General features: G+C 40.1%; 2 protein-coding genes and 1 long non-coding RNA gene across 3 annotated transcripts in view; 1 reads left to right on the top strand and 2 right to left on the bottom strand.

The window, feature by feature from the left end:
• taok2a (TAO kinase 2a) overlaps positions 1-10,673 on the bottom strand; it is a 30,203-nt gene extending 19,530 nt beyond the window's left edge. Inside the window, 3 exon segments of the mRNA XM_063903485.1 lie at positions 763-834; positions 3,817-3,957; positions 10,221-10,673. Coding sequence (XP_063759555.1) covers positions 763-834; positions 3,817-3,948 — 204 coding nt within the window. The 5' untranslated portion in view covers positions 3,949-3,957; positions 10,221-10,673.
• A 1,168-nt stretch (positions 10,674-11,841) lies between these two features.
• Positions 11,842-15,181, bottom strand: LOC134877827 (heat shock 70 kDa protein 1). The gene is made up of 2 exons (XM_063903486.1): positions 15,017-15,181; positions 11,842-13,977 (listed from the first exon to the last, which is right to left on the bottom strand). The coding sequence occupies exon 2, from the start codon at positions 13,952-13,954 to the stop codon at positions 12,035-12,037; it is 1,920 nt and encodes a 639-aa protein (XP_063759556.1). The 5' UTR covers positions 13,955-13,977; positions 15,017-15,181; the 3' UTR covers positions 11,842-12,034.
• A 3,093-nt stretch (positions 15,182-18,274) lies between these two features.
• LOC134878473 (uncharacterized) lies at positions 18,275-21,597 on the top strand. The gene is made up of 3 exons (XR_010167679.1): positions 18,275-18,411; positions 19,323-19,421; positions 20,013-21,597. It is a non-coding gene; the product is annotated as an uncharacterized LOC134878473 (long non-coding RNA).
• Positions 21,598-22,093: the final 496 nt, after the last annotated feature.

Consider the following 22,093-nt stretch of genomic DNA (forward strand, 5'->3'; position numbering starts at 1 on the left):
TCATACCTAAAACATATTGAATCATTCACGCAGAGACACTTATCACTTGCGCTAGACGCCTTGTTGAAGTTGACCTGTCAGCTCTGGACAGCGCAAAATGCGTATATGAAGTACCACGTCATGAACGCAAGAAATCATACCCTTGAACAATCATACGCGCTCATGTGATTGGGTTAGAATGGAGGAGACATCTGATTGGCTATAGATTGAAAAAATTACAAGTACAAATCGGGTGACCATCAGAGGAGTCTCAAAAAACCCACACACGAATGCACAGCGATCCATGCACAGAGAGCGGTTTGACACGGAAAACAAATATGTGGATCAAAAATACACATGTCAAACTTTTGTCTGTATTTGGATTTTATTTTACAAGTATGTGAAACGGAACACATTTGTGTGGATCCTGAAATACGAGTGTAAATCCTTCTGTGCATTATTATTATGAGACTGATCTGACCCCATAGTTTTTACTCAAAATTCAAGGTTATTGAAAAGTAGAATCATTTTGTGGTGACCTGCCCAGGGACTGCAGATGGAAATGAGTAAACTACTGCTACAGATTTATGTTCTATTTGTACATGGTCCCTGACAACTAAACCAATAACCTAAACTAATAATATGACAATGACTGTCAATTTAAAAAAGGCAGACATTTTTGAATTAACTGGGGTGTTCATTAGGAGATGTTGAACATTTATTAAATAAAGAGGGTTTTTTTAGAATTTATTTCAAAAGGATAACATTTATTCCGTGCGTTACCTCGTTCGTCTGCTTGCCGCTGTACGACATTTTCTTGATGGCCACCACCTCATTGTTGCGCACATCTCGGGCCTGCAGGGGGACAGAAACACGATCATCAGAAACACTCGAGGGAAAACAGGTCACACAGGTAATCAGATGACGGGTTATAAAACTTTGTTTATTCAGGGAAGCAACACAGGCCCTGAACACACTCCCACAATTTCACCCGCTCACACCTGGAAGCTGCTCAGTGCACACACAGTCCGCCCTGCTGCTTTACCCTGCCAGACAGCGTTTGGAGTACTGCCCTCATTTTTAAAATGTAAAACAAATCTGTTTACAGGTAAATTATGGACCTATATTTAGAACTACAATTTGTATCACAGGGATGGTATTATAATCACGCTATAACAGTTTAAAAAGGGATACTTCACTCAAAACATTATTCTACATATTTTCATTTATTTGGCAATGAAGGCTGGGCAATAAGGAGAATATCAAATCATTCTTGTCAATGCTTACCCATACCCATTAATGCCACAATATTGTATTTTAATGATTGTTTTGCAGCCTTTAAAACCATGAACAGACCCTTAGGAAATTGCAATTTAGTTACAAGATATTTAGTCCCATATCTCGAAATTGAATATCCACATATTCACCTGCTCTACTGGTGATAAGGGAGGGAACATTTCTTAGGAAAGAAATATGATTTATTAACTCCAAATGGACATTAAAATAAGGTGTATGCCTTCAAGTGTTTTGGGAGGAGAAGCCTGTCCCATAATGTAGGTTAATTAGTATATGGAATTTCATTAACTCAGAGTTAGTAGTGACTGTTTGAGGTCACTGTCGTACAGTTTGTTGGAAGTCTTTATCCTGCAAATGCAGATTAAAAAACATGTTCAAGAAAGCATCCCTATTCAGGAAGCATCAGTTTCCTGTAATCCCCCCCACCCTGATTACAGAAACAATGTTTACATTCAGAAAGCAGCTTACTGGAGAAAGCCCACTGTAACCCGGTTACTTAAGTTCATTTTCACAAACAAAAGCCCCTTCATCTTTGTGGCCACCGCCCAGGACAACAGCAGCATTACAAACCATTTCTTTTTGATTCAGTTTGAATTACTTTTAGGGATTTATTATGTAAATAATAGGATTTACCTCTTTAAAATGCTGCGTTTGTCTTTTTCATCAATGTCTGGAAATAATTGTTTGACAAGTTCTCTGATACAGAAACTACTCACGAATCAGCCATTGGTCTGTTTTGTATGATAACTGTTGAAGATCATTTATTTTATGTACAAGCAAAAGAAATGTTATACAACATCTTTTCTCCCCAGAATAAACAGTGCAAAACTATGGGCCAGACATGTCTAGAGAGCCAAGAGAATCAGATCTGCACTGTGATCCACTCATCAACAAAACTACATTATCCTTCTGTCTGGGTAAAATACTATATTTCTATAATCTATTCCAAGTGCTTAATCCTCAAAAAAGGCCTAATCCTAAATGAGAGTGCTGCTCTCAGATGGTCAAATAAAGTCCTTCTTCGGATCCTAAAACTACTCAATGGTGCACCACTGCTGTTTCTACGGAGTATAATTCCGAAAGAAAGAAAGGTGATAAAATGTGTGAAGCTAACGTCATTACGTCCTTTAGAAAACCATTAAGACTACATCCGCATTAATGCATTTTGTTTTTCTGTACTTTATAAGCACAACTAAAAACTTGAATCATATATGCACTGGGCATGTGTGTGTTGGTGAAAACGGGAAACGGATTGTTCACTCAGCAGTTAGTTGCTTAAATGCAGAAAGGACTACATAACAAGAAGTCTTCTACTACTCTTACCGAAACCAATATTTTATTTAGATTTCGATATTTCTCCAGTACCAATAGCAAAATGTATAACATCATATCAATACCAAGGTCTTTAAAATGCGCTAGGTATAAATGACATTGCGTGTAAATGTAGCAAAAGTCAAAAACCATACTTATAAGCGTGGATGTAGCCTAAACTGAAACACATTCTGAGCTGTGAGGAAACACAATAAAGTCCACCGATGAGAAATTGTGTGTTTTTGCAGCATCTCTTTTGGGCTTTTAAGGATCCTGTGAGACTCAGACATTCAGCAAGAACACTGTTGAGGTGTAAAAGAATATTTTACAGATACAATGAGTAACACACAGGTTGTGTTCCCACTGTTTCCATAATTAAGTGGGGACATTTTATTTTGTTTCACAGTTTCCTCATTAATGAGCAAATGCAGCTAAGAATTTCTGTCTCTTAGAAACCCACAAAGTAACCACTCAGGCCAAGTGTGCTCTGTATTCATTTCTTTTAAAGGAAAATCTGATAAAAGATTGAAATACTTTGATTATCTCAAAGATAATCTCAGCACCAGGCTGCAGCAACAACACCACGTAGGTTCTCCCTGACTTGCACACGAGAAAATACCTAAACACAAGATGATGAACACATTCTTACAGTTTCTATGTCTCAATCACATCTGATTTATTCAGATTTGTTGTGCTCATATTTGGTCTCTCTGCCAGTTGGTCCAAACTCATCTGCTTGCATGGCGTCAAAGCTCGATCCATGATAAGTAGAGACATGAAAATGGCCAGAAACTCAGAAGAGAACTATCAAAATAAGCGTGCCTGGGGATCTCTACATCAGCTTTCTGTCAACTGAAAAACCACATCAGAAGTTTTGAAATGTCAAAAATTGCCAAAAGATTCCCTTAACATCTGAAGAGTGAGTATGCTTTATCAGAACTGCTGGTCAGATAGAGAAATAGCTCCTGTACATTTCCCAAAAAACGACCATCTGAGGTCCACACAGCGACTGTGAGGAAGTGAGCAGAACTCATCACCGTGAATGTTTTCCAGGAGAGACTTTATTCAAACCATCATCAGACCTCGATTAGAGATGTGTGATTATGGCTAAAATGATCATTTTTCAGATTCATGTCATAGGAAAAAAAAGTCGAAGTCTGCATCTTGTTTAATAGACATGAAAATACTGTAAACATGAACTAACAAAGGAAGAAGGACTTCAGTACTCACAAAGTAAACGGCTCCGAAGCTGCCATGGCCGATCTCACGGAGGTCAGCGAACAGCTTCTCCGGATCATCTTTGCAGAAAAGGTCTGCCACTTCGGGGTCTTTTATATTGCCCGCCCGTGCACCTGAGGGCATGGCCAGGGCCTGGAAAACAGGGAGTGCACAGGTGAGTACATACTGTTGTTTCTAAGAGAGGAAAACATTTGAATTTGGCCATAAACTGCACGGGACTCCCATAGCTACTCTTACAACCCTTTTGAAGTAGTGTGTCCTACCTCCCATCCTTTGTCACTGGATTGGGTGGAAATGTGTACTTTACATCCGGTTACCCTGAATATAATTTGCAACATGTATTCAGGTAAATTATATTGATTGGGTGTGAAGATAAAAGGGTTCCAACCAAATTAGACCAGTAGAACAGAGTACTGCATCACATCATTGCAATTAGTCTAAACAGTGGAAAGATGTGTACTATAAACGGTACGGTTGGCTCAATTCCTCATCATAATTATACCTTTTTTTTTACCTGAATGAAGAAATAAAACAATATATGCATTATTTAAAGAAATTTAAAATATTTCCCTTATTGCAACAACATTTAGATTCTGTGTATTATTAATATAGTTTGGTCAAATTGAGAATTCATAAGTACATAAGTTGAGAGTGCCCCTGATATTGCTATATATAGCCATGGAGCTGAGAACCCCTCTCTTAAAGATATTTGGACATGAGAGAAATGTTATTTCCTTGAAACTTTAAATGTTAAATGGTTAATATTCAATGCATATATAAAAGCTAAATACAAGTATTACAACTTCATCATCTTTCCATGTTGTTGAAAGTAGTTCATTTCTTATTTCTCTGTGGCTGTAATCTTAAGTTGACTGGTTTTATGTCATAGGTTTGAGTTGATATGGACAGATGTATTTTAAATCCCTACTAAAGTACATTTTCTTCTTTATTTGTAATTCAAAAGCAGATCATTTGTTTCATTGAAGCTGCTGATTCAAAGAAAATAACAAATAGCAACAAATATGTACTGGCTCCAGGTCGTGGAATCTGCTGATCTTTTGTATTTTGGGATTATGGGATCCTTTCGATGTTTAACTAGCAGGTAATTTAAAGACAGAAAATATTGCCTTCATTTATTTCTGTTTATTGAAATCTCTGATTTAAACAATATTTTACAGGATATGTATGACATATTTTTTATCAAATTGTTGACAAGCGTGAAATAAATAGCGGGCTCAAATCCTACGTTTGGTTATTTGCTGAAGGGACAACCCTTTGGTTTAAATTTGGATCATCAGTGATGTGATTCGCTTGTTTTCCCCTTCAGCTGCACAGAAGATCGTCTAATTAATGTGTTTAACAGGCTGGAAAATGCATTCTTGCACTCTTGTTAAAGTGACCCATTTGCAAAATCCCCCTCATGTGCACAGAAATCTAGAGACGTTATCAGCCTTCCTGATGTTTTCATCTGTGTTGCATGTCTCAACAATCCTGCAAGTTGTAGGAATTCTATGACCGGTTTGCTCTGCAGGTCTGTCGAGATAGAAACTGTCTTTATCTCCCTCAGTTCATCTATCTGGGACAGTTACCAGGTGACAGGTTCTGACATGAAACGGGATGTTCAACTGTGGAAGTGAGAGCGAGTTATGTGTAAGAACACTGAGAAACACAGAGACAAACAGCAGAGAGTTGTGTGGGAGACAAAATGGCAGCTGGTTTTCATAAAGTGCACTTCAACATGAATAGATTTCAATTATTAACTGTTCAGTTTGAGCTGAAACGTGTGACGTCGAGAGCACAAATGCTGTGAACGGCTTCAAAAATAAGGCGAGAGTGAGCCTCTCTACTTCACTAACACGTTTAGTGTTTTAGTATTCATAAAGATGATAATTAGAAGACTAAGCCTTTCAAAAGGGCGCTGATAGGCAACACCAAAAACTACCTTTTAATTCCTAATCTATATTTAGATTTACTTTATTCATAAAGATGATTTACTGAATTTAGGCTACTGAATGTTTTTGGGAGTTGACATGCACGTTGTGTAGATTAAAGAGTACAGATGTTGCCTATACTTATAAAAACATGTAATTCATGTGCTGAGATACATGTGTGTTTAATGTATACAAGAATGAATGTACCTAATGAAAAAAGCACTAAAACATATTTAAATAAGAATATAATTTATGCATAACTACATTCAAATATGCTTCCTGCATATTTTAAGAAAGGCCCTATTATGCCCTTGAGATTCTCTCTACCCTGCAGTGTGTTATTTAGGAACATGTAAATGGTCTGCAAAGGCTAAAATCCCAAAGTTCCCTCCAGAAGGACCTTCTCTCCCACACTCTCTCCCTCCTGCCTGAAATGCCTCTAGTTGGCTCTTTTGTTTACTTCCCTATCATGGTGACATCACTATGTGACGCTTGCACTGAAAGGTGAAAAGAGGAGCGTTTTGAACATTAAAGTAATACAAATATGAACCTCACAATCTGCAGAATAAGGCCCCTTTAAGATTTACGTCTAGCTCTATACTATCTAATGCATAGATACTTAATGTACTAAAATACAAATGTATTTCATCTATATTCAAATAAGAAAGTACTCAACGTATGTTTAGACTAAATGGAAACTGGCTGCCCTGCATATAATGATGGTTTTATTTATAACTAATTACACATTATTTTCTTTATTAATCAATTTCTCATCTTGTGATGCCATTACAATTTCCCAGTGCCCAAAGGGAAGTCTTTAAATTCCTAAATGTGCCATGTTTTCTTGTAATGCTAGTAAAAAAAAAAAGGCTGTTTAACTTATAAATATGATATGCAGGGGATGGTGATGCTCTGAAAAAATAAATGCCATAATTAAACAGCCAAGTAGGGCAAAGAGAAAAAAACATCATGCATGTGAAGATCAGAGCGAGGGAGGAAGCTGACTGACAGCACCATCTAACTCAAATCAAACATGGGTATGAATAAATAAATCCACAAAGCTTCAAATCACCCGACTAGATCCGCCCCCTGAATGCTATCTCAGCGTGCACACTGAGCCGTGCTAATTGACAAATGCAACATCATGTTATAACGGGGTTAATGTAGCTGCTCATCTCTGAGCGTCAGCTGGAGCCCTGAAGACAGCCGGCAACATCAGCAGGCCTCTGTGAACACATGACGCGTGCCCTCAGGTCCTCTGTCGAATGCAGCACTGCAAGGTTTGTTTTCTTTTAAAAAACCGCTGCCGTTTGGATGCACTAGTAAATCTGAGTAGACAAGGAGGAAGATTCTCACCCTCCCACCCCCCTACGACCTAACGTTTCTTCAAAACGCAGTGAACCGATTTCCAATTATATATTATGTGGCACTGAGTGTAGCCTGATAGTGTTTCAAACCGAGGCGAGGAGGCAGACGCCTGCAGCTACTGTGTCTGAAGTCAGGAGGAAAACAAGCAATGTGAAAAATGAGAAAGACAAGTGTTGAAAGAAGTATTTAGACCCTTTAGTGAATTGAAAGTACTAATAATTATCTATAAAAATAACCTGGTACAAGTTTTCCTGTAATGAAAATATTCAGTCATTAAAAGAAAGTATAATCAGAAAAATTACTCAAAGTATTATCCTTGTGTAAAAGTACACCACACAAAAAAGTATAGAAATTACCCTAAAAAAAATCATCTAAATTAAGTGTGATTATTTCTTTAAGGGTTTAAAGATTTGCTAACTGATTATCCATTTTGTCAGAATTGTCCAGAAAAACTATCATTTCTAACAAAGCATCATTTTTATTTAATGAATTCATAATTATTAGTCTTGTGGTTTTTTTTAAACGCAAAATCTTTAAATTTGACAATATTTAACTTTAAAGTCCAGTAACTGAAACTCTAAAATAAAAGTAGTAAAGTAAAAACTACGATATATCCCTTAAAATGTTGGTGGAGTTGAAGCATTGAGTGCCATGAGAGAAAATACTCAAGTAAAGTACAAGTATTTCAGTTTTGAGATTAATTGCAGTACTTGGACTATTTATATTCATCAAAATGTTATATTTTATCTGTGTTTATTTATAATATTTTTTCTTACTTTCATTTTTCAACAGTTGCACTGTGGTTGTTTGTAGTGTCTTGTATGTTCCATTATAAAATAAATGTTTGCTCAGATAAATAAACATTCTAATTATAAGTCAGCATTTGAATTGTGGTCATTTTTTTCTTTTTCATGTCTATTGATTGTGTTTATTGGATCACGGTTCGTTTTGTGGAGGTGTTTTCTTAATGTCATTTTTTATTTTTAGAGCCTCAAAAAAAGCTTCAATTGTTTAACATTTAAATTAGAAATGTGTACCATAATGGGCTGGACTCTGTTGTCCCTCGTTTTCTCTAAGCTTTACTTTGTATCGCTAAAACTGACAAATTATTTTCAACTTTTGAAAAAAGGAGACTATTATTATCATTTTCCAGGAGCATGGCTTGACTCAAAGGGGAAGCAAGCATTCCAACAGCCCATGTGGAAACAACAAACGCACACGTTAATTTTGGTTACATTTGAGTCCATTATAAGACATTAAAAAAAATGGAGAAAGGAGAAGGGAAATAGAGCTGCAGACAGTTCTTTCCAAACATAACGACCAACATAAAATATGGTGTGTCAGTGGTGCTGAATGACCAACATCACATGGTTGAACTCAAACCGTGACAGTTTTGCATAACAGAAGCTCATTGTTAGGAATCTGTCTGGGACATTCCAAGTAAATGGTGTAAAATAACGTCAGTAATCAACACCTTCTCAAAATAAATTAAGTAAGAAATCATTTCAGAATTTTTGAAAGTTAAAGTGTTTAGATTAAGGCAGTAAGGTATCGAGCACTTTTATTGGGCGTGTTGCATACTTTTGAGAAAAAGTTAATTTCATAGTATTAACACTGAAATGTCCACAAACTGGACCACTAATGACATAGAATACATGGCAGTGGTTACCATAATACAGAAAATTGCACGCTGCTCATTCGCGAGCTTGCAGAATGAAAGCTGAATCCTTTTCCGTGATTCAATGCCAAATCTCCCAAAGCAGATGTCGAGTTTATATCAGCTTTACATCAAATGGATCTCGTCAATGTTATTTTTAGGAAGGAATGAGATGTGTGGCTTTGGTTAAAGTTTACATAAGCATTACATCAACCTCTGACTCAAATATAACTTTAGAGCCATTAAGATACTTTTGTTTGGACATTATAACACCATAAATGTCCCCCACTATACCCTGACAAAAAATGAACAATAAATTATGCAATTAGTCGGAAGTCTCACGTCGATAATCGAATCAGTAGATTGGATTTTTTAACTAGGCTAAACTTAACATTGTTGTGGTTAAAGCATTACATTACAATACCAGGATTCGCTCCTCCGTGACGCAACTTGATGTGTAATATAAAAACCAGGCTCACTTTATTGGTTACCAAACCCTGTTCATTTGCTGCCTATCCCTTTAAATAACGACAATTATGATAATGTATTAGTAAAGTTGCTGAAGTTTGGACTAAAAAAAACTTTGTGAAGGTGTCACATTATGCTAAGTATAATTGTTGTTCCACTATGTTTACCAAATAAAAAAATGTATTGACAGAAAGACAGTCATCAGTTGAATCCATAATGAACATAATAATTTGTTAATAGCTTAAAATGAGCTCCACCATAACACACTACAACAGTAAAATCCTGCTTACACATTAATGCATGAATAATAATGATCTTTTGATACCACATACATATATATATATATACACACACAGTCACAGCTTTATATACTTTAAAAGTCTAGCTTCATATTCCTGATTACAGTTACACCATTTTAATTAAGGAATATTTTAAATGCAGGGCTCTGCTGAGAGTACTTAAACGTGTGGTATTAGTACTTTCACTTTATCAATGAAACTTTATACTTTCTCCATCACTGCAATTTAACTGAATACAAAACTGTAGAAGCCCCACCAGACTGAACAACAGCATATTTAAGCTATGACCTTATTTAACTGCAGGCCCCATAAAATGAAAAAGGGACCACTCAGTATATTTGGACATGTTTTCCCATTTCTGCAGAAAACCTCAACTTCTAAAAAATCTGAACAGCTCTTACATTCTAATTCAATATATTATTTACGTATTTAGGTTGTAATGGTTTAGTGTTTTATACTTAACTGTCTGGGTCTTTGTAATACTTGATATGGTATTTTATTTAATTTCGTTCATCTGTGTTTTTGCTCTGGTACCAACAGACCAAAGCAAATCCCTTGTACATGAAAACCCAAAGTCGCTTTGCAATAAATTCAGATTATGTCACCAAGTTTGAAACCCCCTGTAACAGCTAACTTTGGATAGCTTAGCATAGAAGCGTCGGCATCACTTACCGCGGCTTATTGTGGTTCCTCTCCGGAACGAAAAATAACTGGTAGCAGCGAGCTAGCGAGCTTCTCTCCTCATAGCCCGGGTATTTTCCTCTCTGCAGACAATCAACACAAGTGTTGTTCCATTTCCACTGAAGTCCCAATGGTGAATTTCATTAACGGTCTATAAATAACACCGCTAGTTTAGCTGGTTCAAATAGGAGCTTGCCTTGTCCTCTCCTATAATACTAGCCGTAGCTAATTAGCTAGCTTAGCTTCGATAGCTTGGAAGCTAACGTTAACATTAGCTGTTCTCCGGGGTGTGGCTGTGGTTTCTCCGCGTTGCCCCACTTCCAAGCATACTGTCCAGTTACACCTCACGTTTTTTAAAAATATACTCTTTAGATCCGACTTAATATAAGCACCCCATACCGAGGTCGGTCTTTTTTTGTTCTTTGCTAAATACAAGATGGCAAAGACTAGTGGGGCGGGACTCAAGTGGTGACCGGAAACGGTTTTGTTTTATTTCCTGTGAAATTTCCGCTGTACAAAATAAAAGGATATAAATAAATTGACCTATATATGAATTATCATCTAGTACAAAGATTCAAAGGCATAATTGAATGTGTTTTCGTTTTCTAAAAGACCCTGTAAATGTGGGATCTATTTCATAATGTTAAGCTTAGCACTTGTTTTTTTTTTGTATGTATTTAATTAGATCCACATAAGCCATAATATGTGGTCACTAAAATAAGATATGACCTTTATTAATCCACAAAGGATTCAGTTCAGCAGAAACTGCAATAAGAGTATACCACAGGATAGGATATGTAAATTCACACAAGAATAGGATTATTTGAACATGGAGTAGCAAAATGTACATATTGTATGTACGTTTGAATACATATATGTACAGTACCAGGGTTGGGTAAATTTTGAAAAATTGTCACTTATCATGTACGAATATCGTGGCAATATTTGTAATAAGTTACATATGTTTTATGTGACAAATAAAAACGAACTAATGCTTCAAAAACACTTATTATTTTTCCTTGTTCATAGTGAATTAGAAAGCGGGAGAAAGTAATTAAGTACATTTACATTAGTAACACCCAGAACATACATTTAAGATGCAAGAATTTAATTGTATTCATATGAAATGTACTTTCACCAGCTGCAAAATTAAAACTATTAACACAATAATTATTAAAATATAATTCTACATTTCCTATAAAGGTCAATTTTGTGTAAGCAGTGGTTTTACTTTGGGTATGTGGTGTATTAAATCTGTTCAGATGTACAGGTAGTTAAATCGGTTCATATACCGTTAGGCACTCTCGGAGGTCATAGAGAGTGCAGAGAAGAGGTTGTTTAGAAAGTCCCATCTGGGATGCCATAGGATGTTGCATAACAAACCTCTGGAATAAGTCAAAGGGCCTCCATAGGCAGTTACTGGCATTACTGGCAGTAATGACTACAGATGGCCTGAAAACAATCCACCGTTTCTTGGATCTTTATTTGGGTCAGGGAAAATAGTCCTGTAGTAAACACATTTTAGGAGTCAGTATCTTGGATATCTTATAAAGTTTTTCCTTTTACATTTTTTCCTAAGCTTAAACCAGAAACCAAAATAACACAAAACATATTTGTATTTAAGTTTCATTTTTATTGCAATGTCCAGCAAGGCAGCGATGAAAAGTAGATTTAACTGGCACATATAATCCAAAACATCTGAAATTAATAAAAGAATGATACAAATATATTAAAATAAGCTATAATGATACAGTTGTAATTGGAACAGTCCCAGTGATAAGAGATCCCATAATCAATGGCCATTTTTAGTCCACCTCCTCGATGGTGGGCCCCTGGGAGCCGGCTCTGGCCTGCTCTCCACAGCTGCCTGCTGGCATTCCTCCCTGGTACAGCTTGCTGATGATGGGGTTGCACACTTTCTCCAGCTCTTTCTGCTTGTGTTCGTACTCCTCTTTATCAGCCAGCTGGTTGTTCTCCAGCCAGGTGATAGTCTCCTCACACTTTTCCATCAGCTTCTTCTGGTCCTCCTCACTCATTTTGCCCTTCAGGTTGTCCTCCTGCACAGTGCTCCTCATGTTGAAGGCGTAGGACTCCAGGGAGTTCTTGGCAGAGATTTTTTCCCTCTGACTGTCGTCCTCAGCTTTGTATTTGTCGGCCTCCTGCACCATCCTCTCGATCTCCTCTTTGCTCAGTCGGCCCTTATCGTTGGTGATGGTGATCTTGTTCTCTTTGCCGGTGCTTTTGTCCACCGCGGACACGTTCAAAATGCCGTTGGCGTCCACATCGAAGGTGACTTCGATCTGGGGGACCCCTCGTGGGGCGGGCGGCATTCCCGTCAGCTCAAACTTGCCCAGAAGGTTGTTGTCCTTGGTCATGGCTCTTTCCCCTTCGTAGACCTGGATGAGGACCCCGGGCTGGTTGTCAGCGTAGGTGGTGAAGATCTGGGTTTGTTTTGTGGGGATGGTGGTGTTGCGTTTAATCAGAGATGTCATGACTCCTCCAGCTGTCTCGATTCCCAGGGACAGAGGCGACACGTCCAGCAGCAGCAGGTCCTGAACGTTGCCCGAGGTATCTCCTGTGAGAATGGCGGCCTGGACGGCGGCTCCGTAAGCCACCGCCTCGTCTGGGTTGATGCTCTTGTTCAGCTCCCTGCCGTTGAAGAACTCCTGCAGGAGTTTCTGGATTTTGGGGATTCGAGTGGAGCCTCCGACCAGGACGATGTCCTGGATCTGTGCCTTGTCCATTTTGGCGTCCCTCAGGGCTTTCTCAACGGGTTCCAAAGTTCCCCTGAAGAGGTCGGAGCACAGCTCCTCAAAGCGAGCCCTGGTGATGGAGGTGTAAAAGTCGACGCCCTCGGACAGGGAATCGATCTCAATGCTGGCCTGGGAGCTGGAGGACAGCGTTCTCTTGGCCCTCTCACAAGCTGTGCGCAGCCTCCTCAAAGCTCTCTTGTTCTGGCTGATGTCCTTCTTGTGTTTCCTCTTGAACTCCTCCACAAAGTGGTTGACCATGCGGTTGTCAAAGTCTTCTCCACCCAGGTGAGTGTCTCCAGCCGTCGATTTGACCTCAAAGATGCCGTCTTCAATGGTCAGGATGGACACGTCGAAGGTGCCTCCACCCAGGTCAAAGATCAGGACGTTTCGTTCTCCTGACTTGCTTTTGTCCAGGCCGTAAGCTATGGCGGCTGCCGTCGGCTCGTTGATGATCCTCAGGACGTTCAGTCCTGCGATGACGCCGGCGTCTTTGGTGGCCTGTCGCTGGGAGTCGTTGAAGTACGCCGGGACCGTGATGACTGCATTGGACACAGTTTGGCCGAGGTACGCTTCAGCAATTTCCTTCATCTTTACCAGGACCATGGAGGAAATTTCCTCTGGGTAGAAGGTTTTGTCTTCCCCTTTGTATTCCACCTTGATTTTGGGCTTCCCTCCATCACCGACCACCGTGAAGGGCCAGTGCTTCATGTCTGCTTCCACCACTGGATCATCGATCTTTCTTCCAATCAGTCTCTTAGCATCGAACACTGTGTTGCTGGGATTCAAAGCCACCTGGTTCTTTGCTGCGTCCCCGATGAGCCTCTCGGTGTCAGTGAACGCCACATAGCTGGGGGTGGTCCTGTTGCCCTGGTCGTTGGCAATGATTTCTACTTTTCCATGTTGGAAAACGCCCACGCAGGAGTAGGTGGTTCCCAAGTCAATGCCGATCGCTATACCTTTATTTGCAGGCATCTTGGTTGTCTTCAATTTGTGTCCTAAAGATGCAGACACAAAACAAAAATAGTAAGGAACAATTGAAAAGTAGATAACACATAACAACTATTATTACAAATCATAAAAATGACATCTTGCCCATCCTTAATTATCTATTTAATATCTGACTTTGGGTTGTTTAATTTATGGACAGGTCATATTAATGATTTAACATGGGTGTATAACTATCAATGATAACTAAAAAAAATATTGGTTGCCTTAGTCGAACTGCCTTATAACTGGGTAATATTTCAAATATAAAAGTGTTTTTCAGAGGCAGTTCATTCCTGACCACCAATTAAACCTACAGTTGAAAACTCTTTAAACAGACTTTGGTTCTTCATTCTTCAAAAGAGCTTTATAATGTCAAAGGTTATAGCATTTATTAACTGAAAATCTGAAGTTGATATAGGTAACAAATAAAACACTTTGCATTATTCAAATTGTAAAACTGAAACACTCATTAAGTAGGCTGTGAGCAAACTCCAAGTATCTGCATTGATTATTTTCTATATGTAGTACTTAGTTTCAATAACACATAATCTAATATCAAACTGCTTTCTAAACGAAATAGCAAAAATCTAAACTCAAGAAAAAAACTCTAGCATTTTTCATTAATGGAAGCCCTAACATTGACCGTTATTCTAAGAGTTTGGTGTAACGGTTATCCGTTAGGAGAAGACTCCCCATAGCTGCTGAATACAACGAGGTTTTTTTTCTTCACAATTTGCACCTCATTTTAAGTTCAACAAAGTATGTATTACAAAGTCAATGTTCAAAAATAATAACATCAATTAAAGTGTAAATTAAAATAATTATAGCAAAAGGAAGTTATTCGCAGTCAGTAAAATGTGCAGATTTTCCTATGAGAATTTGGTGAAAATGTCACTGTTTGGGAAAGCTCAACGTAGATGAATTTAACTCAACGACTTTTAATGATGTAATGTTCACATGATTTGAAGGAAAACACATTATTTATGGTATAGCCGTTGTGAAAAACTCCAATTAAACTGTTACAGAAAACGGGAAAAGCGTACTTACTGTCGTTAAAAGAGGAGAATAAAGCATCAAAAGAAACAGATGATGTCCCTGTCCTGCTGCGCTGGTTCTTCCTCGGCGCTCTGGTTGTCTCGATGACCGTAAAGGCAACTGTCCCTTTTTATACTTTCCTCACTACCTTCTGGTCCTTTCTCGAGTTTTCTGCTTTGGACCAATCACAGAGCTCGGTGCGGGTGACTTACGTGATGACGTATCCTTAGAAGTTTCTACAAGCTACTTCTGAATGAATGGAGAAACCGCTAGAACAATTTCTCCGTTTCAAAAGAAAAATACAACAAGCGGCCTAAATAAAATAATCCTACTATAGATACTGGGACACAGATCAACCAAATGTAACTACAAACAGGAACATCTGTAGACTTACACATATGTAGAAACAACTTACTAATCATACACTAGTTTCATAATATTCTATTTAAATTTCAGGTGTTGTAAATTGAATACATACATGGGTGTACAGCATACAAACATGCTTTTATAAAATGAGTATGCAATGCTTTTATGTATCATCTAGAAGTCGTTAAAAAATATATGTTATGTGGTTACCAAGGTTTTGTTTTACCAATATATCGTAAAATGTAACTTTTTAGATATGCAGGGATCTTAATCTCTTTGTTTGTTCATTTATTTTACAGAAATATTCCCAAACTTCACATGGCGTGTCATTGCAAAATATGGTTTAGGAACTTGAAGTCTGTGAAATATTTAACATAAAGGAAAGGGAGCAGGATATTAAATTTATAATTAAAAGTTTAAACGAATCTGCTGTTTGCTCCTCAAATCAGTTTGATAATTCGTTAATTAAAGACACATCTTTTTATGCATGATGTAAATATTAAAGCTGTTAAAACTATGTTAATTTTTGCCAAAGTGTCATTCTTAATATTACCACCAGATGACCCCAAATAGAATCATTTCCAAGTGACTGAACAATGAAGGAATTCATGAGACTGTGATTCACTATGACCAACATTGAAATCTGTGTCAGAATCAAGTTTTTTTTGCCAGGTTCGTTTACTCATACAAAGAGTTTGCTTTGTCATATGTTGTTGCCAACATAAAAACGTAAGGCAATAAGTTGTAAGAGAATTTAAAAAATAGAACGATTATGAAAAGAAAAATATACTGTACATATATATAATTTAAAAGGAAATATTCTGTATATATCATTAAAAAGAAAAAAGCTAATGAGTTCTCAATGTTTTGTATTGTAACTTATAACTTAACTTAACACATAACAAGTTAAGTTATAAGCAAAATCAATCAAATGTAGGTAAATTATGCTTGATACTTGAATATGCTTTAAGAAAACAAACAGCCTACGGTACATCAAAGTTCTCCATAGAGTTTCATTTTTTCATATTTTGTTGGCAGCTCATCCCTTAAAACCGAAGCTTTGGATTGCTTATAATAAGGGGAAATATGAAGGGTCTATTTCAAGCTTGTTATGCAGATAAGTTATTGGGCTTTTTTTATCAATAAGATTTGTATGAAACTGTTTTCAACATTGTTTATCCCTGCAACTGTAAAACAATAGATATTATATATTTTTTAATAAAAGATTCATAGTACATTCTACCTTACTGTGTTTCTTATTGTCTATTCTATACTCTATACATCTCCATACTGATGTATAATTGTTATTATTTTGTATTCATTTGTATATATGTGCCTTGTTAACCAGTTGCTATTTCCCAATTTCTTATCAGTTACTATATGTACATAAAAAAAGCTTTAGTGCAACAGAGTATTTAACATTACGAAAGACGATTACGAACAAATGTAGAATTTGTTTTGAGATCTGACTAAAGTTGACGCTGTACAATAAAAATGATGTAGGCAGGCAGGCAGGCAGGCAGGCAGGCAGGCAGGCAGGCAGGCAGGCAGGCAGGCAGGCAGGCAGGCAGGCAGGCAGGCAGGCAGGCAGGCAGGCAGGCAGGCAGGCAGGCAGGCAGGCAGGCAGGCAGGCAGGCAGGCAGGCAGGCAGGCAGGCAGGCAGGCAGGCAGGCAGGCAGGCAGGCAGGCAGGCAGGCAGGCAGGCAGGCAGGCAGGCAGGCAGGCAGGCAGGCAGGCAGGCAGGCAGGCAGGCAGGCAGGCAGGCAGGCAGGCAGGCAGGCAGGCAGGCAGGCAGGCAGGCAGGCAGGCAGGCAGGCAGGCAGGCAGGCAGGCAGGCAGGCAGGCAGGCAGGCAGGCAGGCAGGCAGGCAGGCAGGCAGGCAGGCAGGCAGGCAGGCAGGCAGGCAGGCAGGCAGGCAGGCAGGCAGGCAGGCAGGCAGGCAGGCAGGCAGGCAGGCAGGCAGGCAGGCAGGCAGGCAGGCAGGCAGGCAGGCAGGCAGGCAGGCAGGCAGGCAGGCAGGCAGGCAGGCAGGCAGGCAGGCAGGCAGGCAGGCAGGCAGGCAGGCAGGCAGGCAGGCAGGCAGGCAGGCAGGCAGGCAGGCAGGCAGGCAGGCAGGCAGGCAGGCAGGCAGGCAGGCAGGCAGGCAGGCAGGCAGGCAGGCAGGCAGGCAGGCAGGCAGGCAGGCAGGCAGGCAGGCAGGCAGGCAGGCAGGCAGGCAGGCAGGCAGGCAGGCAGGCAGGCAGGCAGGCAGGCAGGCAGGCAGGCAGGCAGGCAGGCAGGCAGGCAGGCAGGCAGGCAGGCAGGCAGGCAGGCAGGCAGGCAGGCAGGCAGGCAGGCAGGCAGGCAGGCAGGCAGGCAGGCAGGCAGGCAGGCAGGCAGGCAGGCAGGCAGGCAGGCAGGCAGGCAGGCAGGCAGGCAGGCAGGCAGGCAGGCAGGCAGGCAGGCAGGCAGGCAGGCAGGCAGGCAGGCAGGCAGGCAGGCAGGCAGGCAGGCAGGCAGGCAGGCAGGCAGGCAGGCAGGCAGGCAGGCAGGCAGGCAGGCAGGCAGGCAGGCAGGCAGGCAGGCAGGCAGGCAGGCAGGCAGGCAGGCAGGCAGGCAGGCAGGCAGGCAGGCAGGCAGGCAGGCAGGCAGGCAGGCAGGCAGGCAGGCAGGCAGGCAGGCAGGCAGGCAGGCAGGCAGGCAGGCAGGCAGGCAGGCAGGCAGGCAGGCAGGCAGGCAGGCAGGCAGGCAGGCAGGCAGGCAGGCAGGCAGGCAGGCAGGCAGGCAGGCAGGCAGGCAGGCAGGCAGGCAGGCAGGCAGGCAGGCAGGCAGGCAGGCAGGCAGGCAGGCAGGCAGGCAGGCAGGCAGGCAGGCAGGCAGGTATGGGAAATTCTTTTTATAAACCTGTTGTTTTGGTTCCTCTAACAATGTGCTTCTGAGAAACTTTAAATAACAAAGCTCCGAAGAAATGATATCACTATGCAAATAAACAAGCAGACCCTACAGCTTCCCATCAAATTATGTTTTTGTCGCTCCCACAGGAAGCAATGCACAGTCAGATGGTGAGTAATGCTCTTATACATTCTTGAAATACTTATTTATTAATTTAAATGAAAGGTTTTGTTATTATTATTATAGTTTTTTTATTTTTCTATATCATTTTCAAACATATAAACTCATTAGATGCCTCACTTGGTTTGCATATTGTAACAACAAACATATTATTTTATTATTAGTATTTTCCTTTACTTATTTATGTATTATTTTGTTGTGCCTTTTGAACAAAAATAGGTTGAACGTGCTCAAGACGTGCTCTTTTTTAACTTTTGACCCCCATATAATGTTCTAATATTAAGAATAAATACATTAAAAAAATAAAACACAAACACATCCTTAAGATTTCTGTCAGTTTCAAAGAGCTTTCGGAGAAATAGCAAACACTCCCACTGAGGTGACATAAGTAAAGAACTGAGTCATCCTGCTGCCTATCATCCATCAGACAGACATCTTTTTGTGTGGGTGAATTTCAATCAACTCGACAAACTGGAACTATCTACAATCCAAAAGTAACATAAAGTATTCAGGTTAAATTACTTTTAGATTGTGATACTCAGATTTCGTAACTAGTAATTGTAACGCAATACATGTGAACCTCTTCAGGCCACGCTCCCAAACTAGTGATGTCACAACAGTTTAAAAGCATTATATCAGTGATTTCTGTCCCAGATTTGGGCCCTAAAAAGAAAAAAATAAGAAATGTGTAAAGTAAGGTCAGATATTAACTCATCAATACGTTTTCTAAGTTATCTAGGTCATTCTATATGGACAGCAATTCAAGGTTAACACCAAATAAAATATAATTGCAATACATGAATTAAAAAACGTTCTTATTTAACCCAATTTTTACTTTGTCCACCATTTTCTGTCTGATATAATGTCAATTTGGCAAATAATTTGTTTTTTTATAACACAGCTGCAGACGTCTCACTGTAAATGAATAGGCAGACCTACAGCGTCCCAAAATAAGTACAATGGTTTGTCTCCCCAGCAGGAAGGAATGCACAGTGAGATGGTGAGTAATGTTCTTATTTGTACAGAATTGAAAGTCTGGTTAGATTTCATGCATTGAGGAAATGTTCATCATGAGAAACAGAGCGGGACTGAAGTCGGAGCAGACAGTCAGGGTGATCAACCCCACCTTGCACCCCCTACTACACCGACACCTACTGCATCTGCACCTGTTAGTACAGCTTTACCTATTTACAATTTTCAGCAGGTTAAGCTACTTATCACAGACAGTTCAGCACTTGTTCTTTTTAACCCAACTCTGCCCACCATAGTCTCTACAGATGCCTCAGACTATGGCATAGGTGTGGTGCTGACACAGATACATCCTGATTACTCTGAAAGAACAGTGGCATTTTGCTTCCTGCTCTCTTAGTGTCGCAGAGAGAAAGTACTCAGTGGTAGAAAAAGAAGCTTTGGCCTGTGTGTGGGCTGCAGTGCGTTGGAGAACCTACTTGTGGGGAACAGAGTTCACCTTAAGCACTGATCACCATGCTTTGACCACACTCTTGGCTACAAAAGGCACAGGGAGAGCTGGTATGAGAGTAGCACGCTGGTCTGCCAGGCTACTCTGCTTCAACTATGATATTGTCTACAGGCCCAGTTCTCAGAACCATGCAGCAGACTGCCTTTCCCGCCTGCCCCTCAGAACGGATCCAGAGACTGTTGCTGCAGTCTCTGCCCTGCTGAATGCTGTTCCCTCGTGTGACTTCCCAGAGGCCTGTAATTCCTGTCCAGAGTTACATCAGCTGCACAACTACATGACAGACGGGTGGCCAGCTTCATCCAAAGGCCTGCCTGCTAACATGTTGTCGAATTATCAGGTGAGAAATGAACTTTCTGTACATGAACAACTCATTCTGAAAGGGAGTCACAGGTTAGTGCTTCCAGTAAAGCTACGCTCACACATGGTACACCTAGCACACGAGAGCAACCAAGCTATTGTACGCACAAAACAGAGACTCAGAGACTTATACTGGTGGCCTAAAATAGATGCCCTCGTACAGTCAGTTATTGTTGCCTGTGTGTCCTGCCAGCTGAATGATAAGATAGCTAAAACTAACCCTGCACCTATGACACCAGTCCCTCTGCCTCAGGGGCCATGGCAAAAGCTTGCACTCGACATCACAGGCCCATTTGAGACTGGTCCGGTGGACTGTAAGTTTGCTATTACTATGACTGACTATTATTCAAAATGGCCAGAAGTTTTTTGCCCCAAGATGCACTACTGCAACAGTGATCGCCTTCAAGAGATCAGTGTTCAGCCAAAAAGGTAACCCAGTTTCTGTGGTGACAGATAACGGTCCACAATTCACATCCTCAGAACTCTCCTCTTTCCTTGAAGAATGACACACTTAACGCATCAGGACTTCAATCCACCATCCAGAATTAAATGGAGCAGTGGAGAGGCTAAATAGAGTGCTGAAGGAAAGCAGTCTCACTGCACAAAGAGAGAAAGCTCAGTGGAAAGCTCATGTTGCTGAGTTTCTTCAGGTCTACAGAGCTACACCTCATGCCACTACAAGGACATCCCCTTTCCAGCTCATGTGTGGAAGAAAAATGAGAACCAAACTCTCAATCCGACCAAAGCTTAGTGATATGCAGGCAGGAACCGGGAGATAGAGTGAAGAGAAACAGTAGCACATGAAAACATACTCTGATGCTAAAAGAAATGCCAAGATTCCCAAAATACTTCTAGGAAGCCTGTACGTGTGAGAAACCCGCGGCATGTCAAAAAGGGCAAGCCAAAGTTCAGTGAGCCTCTTCAAGTGACTCAGCAGAAAGGACCTCACAGTTACACGCTATTTGATGGAAAAACCTGGGATTCTTCACACCTGTAAAGTTCAATCCTCCTGCAGAAGAAGTGATGCCTGCTGAGCCAGCTACAGTTGATGGTGCTCAGAGCAGGAACCAGCAAATCAGAAAGCAGATTGAGGACTATGTCACTTAAACTGTGGTTGTATTAATGTTTGAAAATGTTCTGTGTATTGTGATATGTGAAGTTTACTACAGATTGTTACTACAGAAGCGTCTGTCTGTAAAATGCTTATATTATGCATACTGTTCAAATGGAGAAGTAACTCTTTAAGGAAGGGGGGAAATGTTAGGTTCAGAATGATACTCCTGCCAATAGAGCAGTGGTTGTTCAAGTATGAGCGAAGAGTAAAGACCGTAAACCTATATCCTCTGTCCCGTGCTTTATTCACGCTTTCCTACCATTAATACACAACAATATATATCATTAAAAAAGAATGAAGATAAACATTTACACAAAATACAATTATAAAAAATACCATAAATCTTAGTACAAAGAGAGGTAGGGATATGTGGAAATGTGCAAAAAACATTCAGAGAGATGAACATGGCTCAAAATATTAAAAAAGACTAATGTAGTTCACGTGATGTGCATTAATTTAATGCATAATGTTTGTGGGGAGGGTTAATGTCAGTGAGGGACCTATGCCTCTGTTAAAGTTACACAAATATTAGATTAGATATTGTTCCACAATGTTATTTACTTTACCAATTCAGTTGCTTGTGCATAGGAACAGGTGAAAGGTAGCTTTACTTAACAATTCTACCTTTATTTAAAATTCTTCACAGAGTAATTTTGTTTTCTGCTAGCATACCTTCATTTCAGAGGCATATCTTAGTTTTTACTTCACTACAATCCTTTTA

This window comes from Eleginops maclovinus, chromosome 16, assembly GCF_036324505.1.
Source record: "Eleginops maclovinus isolate JMC-PN-2008 ecotype Puerto Natales chromosome 16, JC_Emac_rtc_rv5, whole genome shotgun sequence".
NCBI lineage: Eukaryota > Metazoa > Chordata > Actinopteri > Perciformes > Eleginopidae > Eleginops > Eleginops maclovinus.